Here is a 16,503-nt window from a genome sequence, read left to right as displayed (position 1 = left end):
GGATGGCTCCTTTTGAAGCTCTATATGGAAGGAAATGCCGAACGCCCTTGTGTTGGTTTCAGGAAGGGGAAAAGGTGTTAACCGGACCAGAACTCATTCAACAGACGACTGAGAAGGTGAAGCTGATTCAAGAGAGGTTGAAAACGTCCAGGAGTCGACAGAAATCTTATGCTGACAAGAGGAGAAGACCCTTGGAGTTCGATGCAGAAGATCATGTTTTCCTTAGATTGCATCCGACCACTGGAGTTGGGAGAGCTATTCGACCCAAAAAGTTGTCTCCCAAGTTCATCGGACCTTATCAAATCTTGAGAAAGATTGGGCCAGTTGCGTACGAGTTGTCTTTGCCACCTCAGTTATCAAACTTGCATCCAGTCTTTCATGTTTCTCAACTCCGTAAGTACGTATCCGATCCTTCTCATGTATTGGAGTTGGAGAATATTCGTCTTCGTCAAGATCGTACGCTGGAGATGCAGCCGGTACGCATTGAAGATAGCAACACCAAGTACTACAAGAGGAAAGCAGTCAGATTGGTGAAAGTCGTCTGGGACGAGAAGACGGGCGACTCTACTTGGGAAGTGGAAGATGCTATGAAGGACTTGTATCCCCATCTGTTCGGTCCTCCGTCCTAATTTTCGAGGACGAAAATTTTTGTAGTTGGGGGGAATGTGAAGACCCTTAAAAAAAAAAAAAAAAAAAAAAAAAAAAAAAAAAAAAATGTGCGTCCACGTGGCGACAGGAGAGCGCGCCACCTCAGCGGTCTGCATGGCCGACAACAGTGCCCGACAGCCACTAACGGACGCCGACTGTCGAACGTGGAGCTGAGTCAGAACCGGTAGTGGAAAGCGTTAGTGAGATACACGTGTCCGCCTGCGAATGGACGTCCGTTCAGCACGAGTCAGATTTCGGTAATGGAATACACGCGTCCGGCTCAGAATGAGCGACCGTCCGGTATGGGCTGAAGTGGAGCGCGCACTGGTGGAGTGGAGGTGTGCGTCCTGCTGAGTGGGGCGGAATATTCCCCCCTTTGCACGCGCCTCTCAGTTTTAATTCTGAGAGATCTCCCTCTTCACCCTCTTTCCTGGACCTCTGAGCATTCTCTCTTCGTTTTCCCTCTGCACCTTCTCTCTCTAGAACCACCACTGCACCTCCTCCAACCAGTATTCCGGCACCAGTGAAGGACGCTCGGCGTTTCAGTAGAACCGTTCGTTATTTTCGAAAAAACTGAGCGGGTGAGTCCCTCCTTTCTCTACGACGTTCGTTTTCTATGGACGTAAATTCAATTCTGAGTGTACGTTCGTTATTTTCTTAGAGTAGAGTGGTTCTGATTTTTGGTATTGGGGTTCGTCTGAATAGTGGATTAACGAGCGTTGGTGATAAGGATTTGAGTGGAGAGCGTCTGTGTGCGTCTGTGAACGTTCGTTCATTTCCAGGTAAGGGAAGCTTACTAATTTAACTGTTTTGTTGTATGTGTGGATGTGAACGTTCGTTATTTTACTGTATAGATGTATGATGAATGATATAAATGATGGTATGAACGTTCGTTATTTCACTGTATGATGTTGTCATGACTGATTTGCATGAACGTTCGTTATTTTGAAAGTATGAGAATATTATATGTTGATTTGGATGTGATTTAGATGCATGAACGTTCGATGCTTGGATGAAATGAAATATATGAAAGTACATGATATGAGTCGCATGAAAAATAAGATTTTCTTTATGTGAACGAGTGGAACTATGAGAAATGAACTGGAAATGAAAAATGAATTGTAAAAGGACTTTATGAACAGGTACGTTCGTTATGAACAGTCATTTAACGTTCGGTTTTTCCCTAATAAAAAGTTTGATATGTTGATCCTGTCATTTTGATAAATCACTGTTTAAGGACGAACGTCCTCGTCCTAATTTGCCATGCTTGAGCGTTCGGCCAAGCACTGTTTGATAATCTCTTTTTAATTCCCATGATATTTTACGTTCGTTACTGAGACGGTATCTGACCGTTCGGTTTTTGTTGTCCAACATGATAAAATTCCCTGGCTGTGGACGAACGTCCTCATCCTAGAACGCTCTGTTTGAGCGTTCGGTCTTGGCTTGTTGAATCTGATACTTTTGATAAATTTCTCTATGTGTAAACAGTGCATGTTCCCGTCCGTATTACTTCTCCAAATATGCTTTAGTTTATTTATCAATATCTGTTAATTTAAGTTATTGAACGTTCGGTCTCACACCGGACGATCGTTGTGGAAAGCGTTCGGTCTTACACCGAACGTACGCTCAAAGTGACGGATGGTCTCATACCGTGCGTTTGCTATAAATGAGGCTCGGTCTTAAACCGAGCGCTCGCTCAAAGTAAGGCTCGGCCTTATGCTGAGCGTTCGTCCAATGAACAGTACTATTGGAATTTTCTGCAGATTTTGCCGTTCGATCTTCGTTCCGAACGAACGTCTTTTGGTCTCGTTTTAGCGTTCGGTCTTTGATCCGACGAACGTCTTTTGGTCTCGCTTTTAGCGTTCGGTCTTCGTTCCGAACGAGCGTCTTTTGGTCTCGCTTTTAGCGTTCGGTCTTCGTTCCGAACGAGCGTCTTTTGGTCTCGCTTTTAGCGTTCGGTCTTTGATCCGATGAACGTTTTTTTGGTCTCGCGGATAGCGTTCGTCCTCTTTCCCTCCTGATGGGACGTTCGGTATTTAAATGATGAACAGTAAATGATGAATAGTGAAATGATGAATGGTAAATGCGAAAGAATATATATATGAGATGAATGGAAAGTTATGATTTTTGAAAGAGCGTTCCAGGCAGGAACGACTCATGGTTGAATGTTGAAAGTTGTAAAGTATGACTGTGGATAGTTAATGCTGGCTGTTCATCCTGATGTTCCGTGAGTGCTCGTTCTCAAGTAGAGGACGCACGTCATGCGTGGGAACGGCAGGAGGTCCTTAGTCCACAAGTTAACATGGGCGACGTAAGAACGGACTAACCTCGGGTGGCAGCTGATGAGGATGCCAGTTACCACACCACCCGGGTGCGTGAACGCCTGTAACTACGCAGATTTCATACAGTCCGGACAGTCAGTCGTGTTTAGTTTTAATTTGTGAATACGTTAAAGTGGATTGTTATGTAATGAATGTGTATGTTGAGATATGCATGTATGTTGAATTATTTACCTGAAATTACATGTTGATGCATGAGTTAAATTACGTAAGCTTACCCTTGCGTTTTCCTTGTGTTGTCTCGTTTTGTACGTCCGTCCTGTCGTTGCAATGATCATCCGTGTGGATGTGAGCAGAGGGAGATGAGCGTTTGGAAGAGGCATTGAACGAAGAGAATCTGGTTGGAGTTGAAGTGAAGACCGAGCAGTGAGACGCTCGGCCAATCCTTTAGTTCTATTATGTATGACCGTTCGGGATTTTTGTGTGAACCGTTCGGTCAAGTTTTTAAATTTTACGTTCGGTTGTAATTCGTGATTATGGTATGGACGTGCGACTTTGCGCATTCGTTCCTTATTGTGATAAGACTGTATTCAAGGACGTTCGTCCTTGAGCGTTCGTTTGGTTTTAACTTTTTAGTTGGAAAACTGTACTGTTTTATTATTAACGGTGATTTTCTAATTATATGGTTTTTACTGTATTTTTGGGATGTCACAAAATCTAACACAGAAAACTAAGGAAAGATTTGAGAAGCTCTAACATTATCGAGTTTTGGAAGAACGGGAATGAAAAAAACGCGTGAGAAATATTGCAAACCAAACATTCAAAACATGAATCGGATATGAAAGTCAGATTAATGTTTTGTACTTCAAATTCATTTTCACTTCGGATGTTGACATCCGAAGCGCCTTGAAGCACCTTTTTCACATATTGAAAGCCGATAAACGGTTATCACATTTGGATATCCAATCGAATTTCCATATCCATTTTTTTATTTATCGCATTTTTATATCCGACTATAATATATGAGTTTAAGAGTGAATGCAATACACTTATTTCACGCAACAATCTTCAAAAAAAACTTCCCACGTTCAATGCCAACCACTAACAGAACTACCACCTCCTCTAGCGTCTCACCACCACCTCCATTGCCTCCAACACAAACAAACTGAAAAAAATATCTCTCAATCTCTCTTACTCTTTGTTCACTTGAATGAATTTGAGAGAGAGTGATTGAGTGGATTTGAGAGGATTTGAAAATAACTTTTTTTGTTATTTATTTGAGTAAATTTGGAAGTAAGTGAGAGTAAATTTGGAAGCAGTGAGAATTAATGTAAGATTTGATTAATGTGACAGATTAAAAAAATTTACTTCTAAATCCACTCTCACCTACCTCCAAATCCACTCAAATAAACAACAAAAAAATTATTTTCAAATCCTCTCATATTCGTTCAATCACTCTCTTCCAAATCTATTCAAGTGAACAGAACTCACACTGAAGGAAAGGGAAGGAAAATAAATGAAATGGGGTGCAGAGTGAAGAAGGGAGTATACATTGAATCCTTGAACCATTTCGGTCAAAATGACTTAATGTACAACCATTAACGAACTCATTAATTATGAAAGTATTTATGAAATTTGGGGGTGGTGCAGGGTGAAAAGGTTGGAAGGTTGGAGGTGCAGGTGAAACGCTCTTGGTGATAAAGAATCATGATCTAATATCTCATGGCCCAATCAGATCCTCTACTAAAAGGAAATGTAATTTATCTAATAAACCAATTATAGGGTCCGGTAATTACTAAGAAAGGGGTCCAATAAAACTGTTAAGAATCTCAAGTAAAAATCATAAAAATATCTGCTTCTGATACTTAAAATCTGTTTAGAAAAATATAAACCTTAAGAATTAAATGCTATTAGTTAAAATATGAATATAACAGAACAACTAATTAAGACTTATGAAATATACCTCTCATTATAAACAAAGGAATTCAATCTTGAATACTCTAGCTAAAAACCCTAAAATTATACCAAGATATTTTTCGCCAAGAACAATTGAAAGACCTAGATCATCAATCGCAAGATCTCATATATATTTTTACCTCATAAGTACCCTAAATTTGAGATATTGAAATGTATTTATAATTTCAATCCTCCAATTCTGACTAAATTGAAATTTAAACATCAATTCCATTTTCATAAACAAAACGAAAAAAGAAAATTAATTAAGGGTGTGATATAAACTAAAGATTCAGCATATGTTACACTAAATTTTTTAAAAGTAAGCTAATGTACCTAATATTGTTACTTGGCACGTACACGGGATGGAATTGAAGAAAACACTCACAAGTTGATAGATAAAGGCACGTTTGAGCTACTGTTGATGACGCTTGAAAGTTTGCAAAAGGAATTCACTGCACTAATTAATAACGCATTTGGAATAAATGTGAACTGAGAACCCTATTAACAAAGGCAAAACAAGACATGCTAAGTAGTCAAGATACCGTTAATGTTTACTCCCCACATGACTACCATATTTGATATTTGGAGGATGGTAAGTGTTAAATACTTTCAATTGCTTGATAATACCACAAAATACAATGACCCCACAATTACATAAGTGTACAAAAATTGTAGTGTGTTGGTCCCAAGGGACTTGACACTTATCAACTTACCTCTGCAGTATGTTCAACGTAAGCCTTGGTCAGCTGATCATCAAAATATTCATAATTATCTTCTTCGTCTTCCTCAACAAATCTAACAACCCCACTACCATTAGGTAAACTTTTAGTTTCACTGAAATGCACTATGAGCTCATTAACCTCTTCCCTTTCTTGATCAGTTTTTGCTAAAGATAGAAGAACATTTTTAGCTTTCTTATCGGGAGAGATTCCATTAGACTCCATTTCCTTAAACCAATGAACAGCACTGTCGAAGTCTCCACTTTTTCCATATGCATCCATGATAGTAGTCAAAATTGCCTGATTGGCCTTTATTCCCCGCTCAAGCATTTCTTCGTACTTTTTCATCACCATCTCAAGATCGTTTATCTTAGCATACCCTTTCATTAAGGTTCCGTAAGTGACAACATTAGGCTCAAAACCATCCTGTATCAATCTTTTGAAAAACTTCTCAGCACCCTCCATATCAGATGCATTGATATAAGCAGACAACATGGTAGTGTATGAGCAAAGATCTGGAAAGAATCTGCGTGGGTAAAGTACAATGATACGAGGAGAATGCTAAGTGTTGTACACTAAATAATAATATAGACAGGAATATATTCTCAAATTCTTATTCACTTGGTACATGAATTTGATTAGTGTGTTTGGATTTGTTAGCAAACACTAACTGCCCATTCATCTCAATCCATCAAGAGATAAACTTTTCCACATGGACTCACTTGAATGTGTGACAGTTAAAAAATGTTTGATATTTATTTCTGACCATACCTAAAACCATTATCTATTAATTAACCTCTGGATAAGTCTCCAACATTATGCCATCGGCTACGTGCATGATCTCATTATATCCCTGGATTTAAAAAATGTTTTAATCCTTAAATTTTATTGTTAGTGAAAATAGAAGTATAAAAAGACTATTAAATGACATTTTGCAAAGACGGACTAAAATAGGATTTAAAAAAACCAGAATTCAAAGCAATTCACACTTTCATTTCAGAAACCAGTATGGGAATTCACTCACAATCCACCATTGGTATTTGGCCTTTCAGATGATCTGCACTTTGATGGAGAAAAGGTATTTTACATAAATTTCATTTTTTTTCTTATTTACCACGTTAGATCCTCCTTAATCGTTAGTGAACAATAGTATTCGTTGAGTTTGTTTTTCCTTCTGCGTAAAAAAAGTGGGAGGGCCATGGATCTATCATATCCATGCTTGATTTTTACTTGGCTGTTGACTGGGTTTTTCATTTTGTAATTTGCCTCACATCTCTTATTCCCACATTGTTTTCACCTTACCACAGTAATTGTGTTGTGAATGTGTTTTTCTTCCAAGGAAAAAAATTAGAACCAGTACCTCAATAATTCTCTCTTTCTTTTTTATGGATTCCAAGTGAAACTAAACACATTATTAGGTGAGGAAAAACAAGCAGAGAGGTGGAAACAAAATGAACCTTGAACCATATATTTCTCTGCTAACCTTATTTAAGTTCCATTTTAGTCCTATATTTGCTCAAAATGAAAGCTCCTTCAGATGTTTAATAGTCAATTGCGACTCAATTACCAGAAAGAATCAATGCCCCTAAAAACTTTCCATGAGTGGTGAAAAAAAATTTGACAAAAAAGAATAAGTTGCAACAGAAAAATTAGTTGGAGGACCAAATTGATAAAAAAAATAATGACCATGACTAATTTGAAATATAAATATAACCATGGAGAACCAAACATGTATAATTTTTTTTGTCTAATAAAGACTGAAGAAGAAAGGAAATGGTACTCACCTATCCCTTCTCATACTCTTAAACACGGTCCGAGCCTGCTCCACCATTCCCGATATAGAAAATGCATCAAGTAAAATATTGTAAGCTTTCCGAGTTGGCCTGTGAAAAAGAAGAGAATATGGTAACTTCTATGATAATAAAAATAATGATCATTAAGAAGATAAAATGAAACCCTATAATGCACGCATGTGATACTAGGTATTTGATTTGGTGATACACTAATTCTTAAAAATATAAGACCCGATATGTATTAACTCTCACTTTTAACTATCATTTTTACTAGTGTTATATATATATATATATATATATATAAAATGCTTTGTATCCTTCTCTGAAGGTGCATATACATTTAAATGAATCTTATTTTTGAACATCACAAATTGACTCGTTTTTTTATTCCTATTTGGCATTTCATTTTCATTTTTTAAATAGCAAGCATAACTAAGTATATGGTTTGGACACACATCCCTAAAGTATTGGAATATATCTTAATTTGATAGGTATTGAATACAGACAAGCCTCTGATATGGGACGAAAAATCACATATCAATGCTTCAGAAATAAAAAAATTATCTAATTTAACAACATAATCAGAAAAGAACAATTCTAAAAATACATAGTAGCCAATTTAAATAAAAATAAGTCTCTTATTAACCAAGACTTTCGGAGGAGAAAAACTATCTGTATAAGAACAGAAGATAAGAGTTGAGGTGGATGTGGTAAGGATGGGCTTTTAAACATTTCAATGATTTTCTCATAACAGCCACAAATAAGACTTGCCGATGTTTAAGTGGTAGATATTTAGCTACAAATAGTGATTGCAGATATAGGAGTAGGAATACGTGACTAGCAGGCTACTAAAATCCCATCAAGTAATTAATAATTACGAAGCTGATAATAATTTAAATTACCCAGCTTGCTATTCATTTTCCGCATTACTAGTTATATTCCCTGACATACCTGACTCCAGCGTCAAGCATTTCCTCAAATACAGCTAACGCTTCTTCTTCCCTCCGGGCCTTCCCATATGCACTCACGAGTAGGGCATAGCTCACAACATCAGGTCTGAGATCAGCTCTTTGCATCTAAAATTAGGCATTCACTTCAAAATCTGATGAATTAATAATATAAGCAAGAAATTAAAGGGGGGGACAGAAAAAAAATGAAAACTAATGGAAAGTCTTGAAAATACCTCAAGATTAAATAAATTATGTCCACGAAAATGTTGAAATATTAGTCCAAGTAGATGATGTGTGCAAGGATTTAATTTTCCCATTCTCATAATTTAATAAAAATCTGACTGAACTAGCACGGAGAAAGTTTTGCAAACCAAAACAGATTTCAAATAATCTACTTGGAAAAATTAAATCTACAATGAATCCTCTATATGGACAAACGTCACAGTATTCGTACCTATACAACAAAAGTACAAAGCCAAAACAGCTGAAAATTGAGTCTATAGTTAAGATGTATGGGTTATCTTGTATGAAGAGGAAGATTTAAAATTTATTTGAAGTACCTAAACGTGTTACTGTTCATGTAGAATACGACAAGACCATTTTTGTTACACAAGTTAGTCAAAACCAGTTTCTTCCTCATTTGGAAATGATAAAAATAATATGATGTTAAAGTAGTAGGCTTGTTCAACATTCAGAAAGTAATGTTATCTATTATAAACATGCGAATACCTGATCATATATGTTCGAAACTTCCTTGTAATTTGTTTCAAATGACATCAAGCTATTATAAGTTACTGTAGATTGTTCAATTCCTCGTTCAGCCATCAGTGCAAATGCCTTACGGGCCTTTTCATAACTTCCAGCCTTTTTAAACATATAAATCATCATGTTAAACATCTTCTGGTCGGGTTTCAAAGGCGAGTTTTCATCCTTCAGTAAACTGTCAAATACTTCTTCAGCTTCTTTAAACTTGTCCCCCTGCAAGTGAATCAATACAAATGTAAAACTGAAAGTCAAGAGACTCAATAGCAGTCTGTAAAATATTTAAGAAATGCACACCGAGTTCAACATAGTTATTATGGGAGATGTGTGGGAATTGAACAATCATGGTAAGTCATCGTTGCTGCCTCATTCACAGCTTAGAATTATATGCCAACAATGAACACATTCCTCCCAATTCAATTTCCATCAAGGTGGTTTACTTTAAGAGGCAGGGCATTACTTTAAGAGGCAGGGCATCAATATATTTGACTTTTATTCGAAATTTCGTTCAGGGGAACACAAGTACAAAACCACCAGCACAAACACCACCACTAGCGGCCATAACTCATAAGAGAAGTTAATTTTAAAGTAAAAGTGCAAAGGATTAAATAATAAAGATGTATGCTCACATGAACAAATGTTTTAAGTATTATCTGGTATGTTAAAGCAGAAGGTTCCGGACCCCATTTCTGCATCCTTCGGAATATCGCTTCAGCATTGTTATATCTGCCTCCTCTTCCATATGCTTCCATAAGTGCAGTCTGAGATACAACATTTGGCGGATAACCATTATTATTCATCAAAGCTAAGATCTTCTCAGCACCATTGAAGTCTCCCAGCTTCCCATATGCCGTGATAAGCATGAAATAATCCATCTTACCAAAATCCCACCAGTTTTGAGTCCGGAGCCATTCAAGAATCTAAAGAATCGCGTAATAAAGAAGTTAGACTCATCTACAGCTAAAACCAAACAATCACACAACAAAGAACAGATGAACTGTATACCTCAACGACAAGGTTCCACTTCTTGAGTTGTTTAAACCTAATCAAGGTACCAACAATAAGGGTTTTAGGAACACCCTGGTTGTTAATATTCTCGGAAGAGAGAACAGAAACAGCAGAACCGGAGTCATCGATTTCAGTCATGATTCTCCTCCAATTCTTCTGATGAGCCTCATCCGCAGGATCCTTGAAAACCTCCAGTTTCCTCCTCCTCTGCATGAACTTCCTCGGTTTCAACATTCCCCGACACACCACCTCCATTCTCCCACTCATCCACACCCTCGCAATTCCATTGCTACACAAACAAAACATAACACGTTGAATCAGCGAAACATACACACACATACACATACACCTAAAACGCAACATTGAAAAATGAATAGCCCTACCTCGTGCGAGTGGGTGGCAGAGGGAGGTGTGGCAAGTGACAGTGTGACTTCGAAATGAGGCTACACATAATCTACCGATGAGGATTTTTTCCAAAGAAGATGATTGTATTAAGGAGCAGAAAGTAACTATAAATATTAGATAAATATAAATATCTATTCTAATTTCCATGTTCGTTTCATGGGCCGAACTATTGTTTTTGGGTCAGGCCCAATCAAATAGGCCCACCCGTTTATATAGAAAGAGATCTTCATTAATCAGCTAGAGAGAGAATAACTAAACCAGAGAAGACAAGAGGTTGTGTTGTTAACGACGACGAAGAAGACGACCAATGATGTCTTCCGGCGGGGACAGTGGGAAGCCATTTTTCTGTCACGTGTGCAATCAGAGGATAACGTGCACCGATGAGTCGGAACCGTTCTGCCCGATCTGTCTGGAAGGTTTCGTGGAGGAATGGAACCCTAATAACCATAGTCATAACCCTAACCCTAATTTCACCCATGAAAGTGGGGGAGAATCTATGGATCCCGAATTCCCGTTCGATTTAATCGACACCATGCTCCCCCTCTTGCTCAACGCGGGTTCCAGGACCCGCCGCGAAGCCGACATGTTCGACCCAAGGACCTACCTCCAGAACTACCTGCAGAACCTTCGCGCCGACGGCGCTAACATTCAATTCTCCTTCGGCAACCCTTCCGACACGGGGTTCCGCCCCTCGTCAAACCTTGGCGACTACTATCTCGGCCCGGGCTTTGAGCAGTTGATTCAGCTGCTCGCCGACAACGACCCAAACCGTTACGGCACGCCACCGGCCGCAAAGGACGCCGTCGAAAATCTCCCCACAGTCACTGTCGGCGATGAGTTGCTGAACTCTGAAATGAACCAATGCGCGGTCTGCCAGGACGAGTTCGAGAAGGGCACGCAGGTGACGCTGATGCCTTGCAAGCACGCGTATCATGCTGACTGCCTGATTCCTTGGCTTAAGCTGCATAACTCTTGCCCCGTTTGTCGGTATGAACTGCCCACCGATGACGCGGATTATGAGAATCGGACGCGGAGCAGTGGCGATGATGGTGGGTCGAGGTCTGATGTGAGCGATAGTGGCAGTGGCAGTGGCGGTGGCGCGGGAGGGGGAAATGGTAGACCTGTTCACCGGACTGTTAGAATATATTTGCGGCATCCTTTTGATGCAGGTGACTCTGCGCAGGACAGTTCCGAAAGGGGATGGGAGAGTTGGGATTGAAATTTGTGTAAGTTGTTGTGTTTTATATTATTTCGGTTGTTGTAAATTCATTAGTTTTACTTTGATTTGAAACATATTGGGCTTTGATTGCATTTAGGACTCAGTGTTCTGGTTTCGTAGTATAATTGACAATTGCTGGCATTTAAACGTGTGGATTTTAGCTTGTTAGGCTTGGTTGTTCTGATACCCAAATTCCCGTGCTTTCTTTCTACAGAGAGTGACGAAGCTTTAATGCTCATGAAAATAAACATGCCTTCTTGTACATCAGCCAATCTCGGTGGTTTAAAAACTTATTCTGTATATTTCATTTTGTGGTCATTTTTATATTTGGGGTTTTAATGATCTGAACTGCATCTGAATGAATTGTTAAACTGTTTATATTCTGTTACGTGTATCCCTAACTTTCTTTTGTTTCTGTATAGTTTCCATGTTTATAGTTCCTTTTCTCAATATTTTTATCTGAAATCGATGTGTTGTTTGTAATGGTAACTCTTTGTTGAGAGCTTTTGACCATGGAGCTGGTTGTCCCGCACTCTTGCACAAAGAAGTGGTTTATGCAGGAACAAAGAGAAAGAGGTTTAAAGTTCTGAACTAATTATTTTATTTACTTCTGGAGTCTTGCACTTCATGTAAACGGGTTTTCCTTCTCCAATTTTACTTAAGGCTGTGTTTCATAGAATGATGTGGGGATGAAGAGAAAATGAAAACAGAATTTAGGATATTGAAGGCAATTAAATGTGTAATTGATTCAAGTATGAAGATTCACTACTGCTTTGCAGCGGCATGGTGAAAACCCACGAAATGGATTATTTTCCACTGAACCTCATTCAATTCTAATGTTTGTCGGAAAATTTAAGAAATGCTCAATGGATTGTGCTTTATTCCCCTCGTAGAACCAAAATAGATGGGAAATTTGTTTGCGGTCGAATTTTATTGTTTATCATATCTGTTGTCATATTTTGCACTCTATGGAACAGTCTTACATATTGCTCGATCATTGTTTCCGTCTATACTTGGCCATAAAATTGTTACATAATTGTGTCGATGTTTGGTTTTCAATTTTTATATATGTTCTTTCGATGATTATGAAGGTGTATGTTGATATCAAGTGGTGATAGTTTGTTTGTATCTGCAGGTATTGTTCGTGTTTAAAACTCTGGAAACTATTGTGCAGCTAAGGGTTCCGTGAATAGATTACTATCTTTGCCATGTTTGCAGAAGTCCTTGTGAGGATTGTAAGAGATGTTATTTTGCGTGGCCATGAACATGAACTTTGTTCGATCAAAGCGGATTGCATGAAAGCTCACAATTATTGAGACTTTAGGTACTGCGTTATTTTGTACAGATCATCTTCCAAACATCCATTATCGATCATCCTTTATGCAATACTTAGTTAGTCATGGTCTATATTTCTCCTATGTGTGTATAAAACGTTTTAATTTCGAAATTTTTATTTCAACCATTTTAGAAGTATTTGCCTGTGCCCAGTATTTTACCAGCCCAATTAGGAAATAAGCCTTCGCTAATACACCTTCGAATTGACGTTTTTTAGGACACGTCAATGACATATACATGCAAGGGTTAGTCAAAATCTTAAGTCTATAAAACATTTCGTAGTTTCTATGAAATATCAAATTTCCTTTGTGTTAGTCTCTACAAAATGTGATAACTGTGTTTTTTATGGGAAGAAAGTTTTATAAATTACTAATAACGGTATATTTTTAGAACATTATTTAAAAAAATTATGGACTAAAATTAATTAATTATTATGTGTGATTTGGTTAGAAGTGTCTTGGATTAAGCATTGGAGAGGATTTGACAAATATAATCTAAACCATGGACTTGAATTTTTGAAACACAAATAGTAAACTTTTTTAATCAGAGTTTCGTGATTACACGCTTTTTCTATACATAGTTCACATTAAAAATGTTTTTGAGTACTCATGTTGAAATGAATTTATGATATATGTTGTAGGGCTAATTATTTGTATTTTTTTAGTTCCTTGAAAAGCAAAAAACACGACTAAATTTTCTAAAAGTGAATATCTTTGCATCAGGTAGAGCTTAATCAGTTTGATTTGTGAATTTATGTCAGATAGGTATCTCCGTGTAACTGAAATTTTGATGTTTGGGAGAGTTTGTAATCATGGGAATGCATGTTGTTCCAAATTATATTATATCTGTTTCATGTCTACACTGATTTTACCGATATAAATTATCCAAATACTATAATTGACAGTATTTTCTAATATTTATTATCGATAGCAATGCTCACTCCATAACTTAAAGATTAATTTTATCGAATAAACAGTACGTCAATTTTAGTATCATGGTTTAACTTAAGGTGTGGGAATCAATAGAGGATACTACTCTCAATTTAGAGGGTTGAATTTTTGGTTTATTCAAAATATATTGATTTTTATAATTTGAAGTATATAAAAAATTAAATATATTGTAATTAATATATTTTGAATGTACAAACAACAAAAAATACAGCACAATTTGAAGATAAACATGAATAAGAAAAGCGAAAGATTATGTTGGTTCATTTTGAATATATCTAGTTCCTAAAAAATAAGTTTTGAAAGAGTTTATTTCATAAAAAATAATTACAAAAACATTATAGAAGTCTTGTCCGATTTATCATAATCTTTATATTCAATAACAATTTAAGATTTATGAAATTATTATATACTAAATAAAATAAGGTTATTTGAAATTATATAATAAATTACTAAATTAGCCTCATTTTCACACACATACTATATATGATAAAGAACTGATTAAAATAATAATAAACCTGTTATAATAATACAACTTATTATATTATTAAAAGAGATGTTAACAAACCTATTATATTTCCAATGTCCATAGACTGACGAGTAGAACAATCAATACTTTTGCTTAATACTATTTATTAATATCATATTATTCGTTCATTTTTATTTTTATTGATTTGAACATTGAAAAGTTTTTGTAGATAAATTTTTCTAGTAAAATGTACTCTCATCTTATTTTCATTGTTACTTTAATTAAAGGATAATATAACTAATCACAAATTGGAAAAAAAAAATTATGTACAAAATTTATGTTAACAAATAATCATAATAATATCTTTTCAAATCGTTTATTTTGATAAAATTATACCTAAACCAAATGATGACTCCTTATTTGTTTTTTTTAACGTATATTAGATATTTAGATGATTTTAGAATAGAAAAGGTATTACTTAACCAATTATTCTTTCTATCAAAAAATATCTAATTATGTATAATGTACATTTAAATTTATTAAGACATCGATCTGATAAGTTGTTATCTTCTTGTCCATAAATAAGTTGTTATCTTCTTGGGCACAGACAATTAATTAAAATATTATACATAAGTTTGATCTTCAATATATAGTTAATTGTCTTCACCTTTTATTAATTAAGTCGTTACCTATCCATATGTGTTTAATTAATGAATATCAAACTTTTTATTAGTATATTTATTATTAACGTTTTTACAGTTAATTTTATTATATTGAAGATAGTTTAAGTACTTTTTTTCAGTCTGATTTATTATTTATTATTTATTATTATAATAACTTATATATGTATTTTCAAGTAAATTTAATACTGATATCATTTTTCTCGTATCGGTTTCCCGTATTCCATTATACGGACTAGTATTAATTTAAATATTGTAAATTTATTTGTTTAAGGTTGCATTATGAGTGTTGTTTTTAAGCAATTTATTCAGTCTAATGCAATTGTCACTAAGCATGGTTAAAAAATTTAAGTAAAAATTATTTTCATTCTCATTGTTATCAACTTTCCTAAGCATTTTTTATTTATTTTTGGTTTTATTTTCATCGTCATCTCTATCAAGAAATAGGTATACAAATATCCATACTCATATTCATCTATTTATTATTCCAAATGTTAATTAAATAATTTTTTAAAAAATAAAAAACACTTCAGAAGAAAAACATGATATTATCAAATAATTAATATTAACAGATACTCGTGTTTTTTTAACGTAAAATATTTAAAAAATTATAAAATATCTATCCTATAAATAAATTATGAAACTAATGACAAAAAAAAGTTAATACAAGTTTTTTCACATTATCTACAAAATTAAAAATGTTTTAACAATTTAAAACAAAAATTGGTATAAAAATGAATGTAAATATGTAAAGGTAAAAACTTAGCAGAAGAACATATATATATATATATATATATATATATATATATATATATATATATATATATATATATATATTCAACTACATCCTATTTATCTATATTAAATTTAAAAAATTAAATACTGTTCATAGTTACATGTATTCAATTTATACAAAAATTTCTCCATTATAACTATGATTACTTTAAAGAATACCCACAATCACATAATGTTTTTTTTTATCACAAATGATTAATTTTGTAAATCAAAATAAGATTAATGACGTTGAAATATATTTTTTTATTAAAGTTGAGACATACATGTTACTTCATGTATTTTTTTTTCAAGTATAATCGTCCAACTTTTAATATTGATAACTAGAATCAAAATTCAATATTGATAACTAGAATCAAAATTCAATATTGATAACTAGATTCAAATTTTAATATTGATAACTACTAGTCCAGCCCTAAAATTTTGTATATTTTATTCATTCATAAAAATTTTGTATATTTTATTCATTCATAAAAATTTTGTATATTTTATTCATTCATAAAAAATTTGTATTTTTTTATTTTCGTAAAGTTAATTATTT

The 16,503-nt window shown here is 35.0% G+C and overlaps 2 protein-coding genes across 3 annotated transcripts; one reads left to right on the top strand and one right to left on the bottom strand.

Annotated features, from left to right (window-relative positions):
• Window positions 1-5,318: 5,318 nt before the first annotated feature.
• On the bottom strand, window positions 5,319-10,627 carry LOC108326122 (pentatricopeptide repeat-containing protein At3g59040). Its single transcript, XM_017559403.2, has 7 exons — window positions 10,499-10,627; window positions 10,113-10,404; window positions 9,737-10,027; window positions 9,075-9,323; window positions 8,347-8,471; window positions 7,387-7,485; window positions 5,319-6,128 (listed from the first exon to the last, which is right to left on the bottom strand). The coding sequence occupies exons 1-7, from the start codon at window positions 10,564-10,566 to the stop codon at window positions 5,588-5,590; spliced, it is 1,665 nt and encodes a 554-aa protein (XP_017414892.1). The 5' UTR covers window positions 10,567-10,627; the 3' UTR covers window positions 5,319-5,587.
• A 126-nt stretch (window positions 10,628-10,753) lies between these two features.
• Window positions 10,754-13,212, top strand: LOC108326123 (E3 ubiquitin-protein ligase RING1). 2 transcript variants are annotated; one of them, XR_008247762.1, is made up of 3 exons: window positions 10,754-11,746; window positions 11,954-12,315; window positions 12,875-13,212. XR_008247762.1 is itself a non-coding variant. In XM_017559404.2 (2 exons), exon 1 carries the CDS (start codon window positions 10,828-10,830, stop codon window positions 11,737-11,739), a length of 912 nt encoding a protein of 303 aa, XP_017414893.1. In that variant the 5' UTR covers window positions 10,755-10,827; the 3' UTR covers window positions 11,740-11,746; window positions 12,875-13,144. The 2 variants fall into 2 exon arrangements, 1 of the variants encoding a protein (XP_017414893.1); XM_017559404.2 differs by lacking the exon at window positions 11,954-12,315 and having other exon boundaries at window positions 10,755-11,746; window positions 12,875-13,144.
• The last annotated feature ends 3,291 nt before the right edge of the window (window positions 13,213-16,503 follow it).

Source organism: Vigna angularis, chromosome 3 (assembly GCF_016808095.1).
Source record: "Vigna angularis cultivar LongXiaoDou No.4 chromosome 3, ASM1680809v1, whole genome shotgun sequence".
Classification (NCBI taxonomy): Eukaryota; Viridiplantae; Streptophyta; class Magnoliopsida; order Fabales; family Fabaceae; genus Vigna; species Vigna angularis.
Note: the sequence above shows the minus strand (reverse complement) of the source record. Positions and strands in the feature narration are given on the sequence as shown.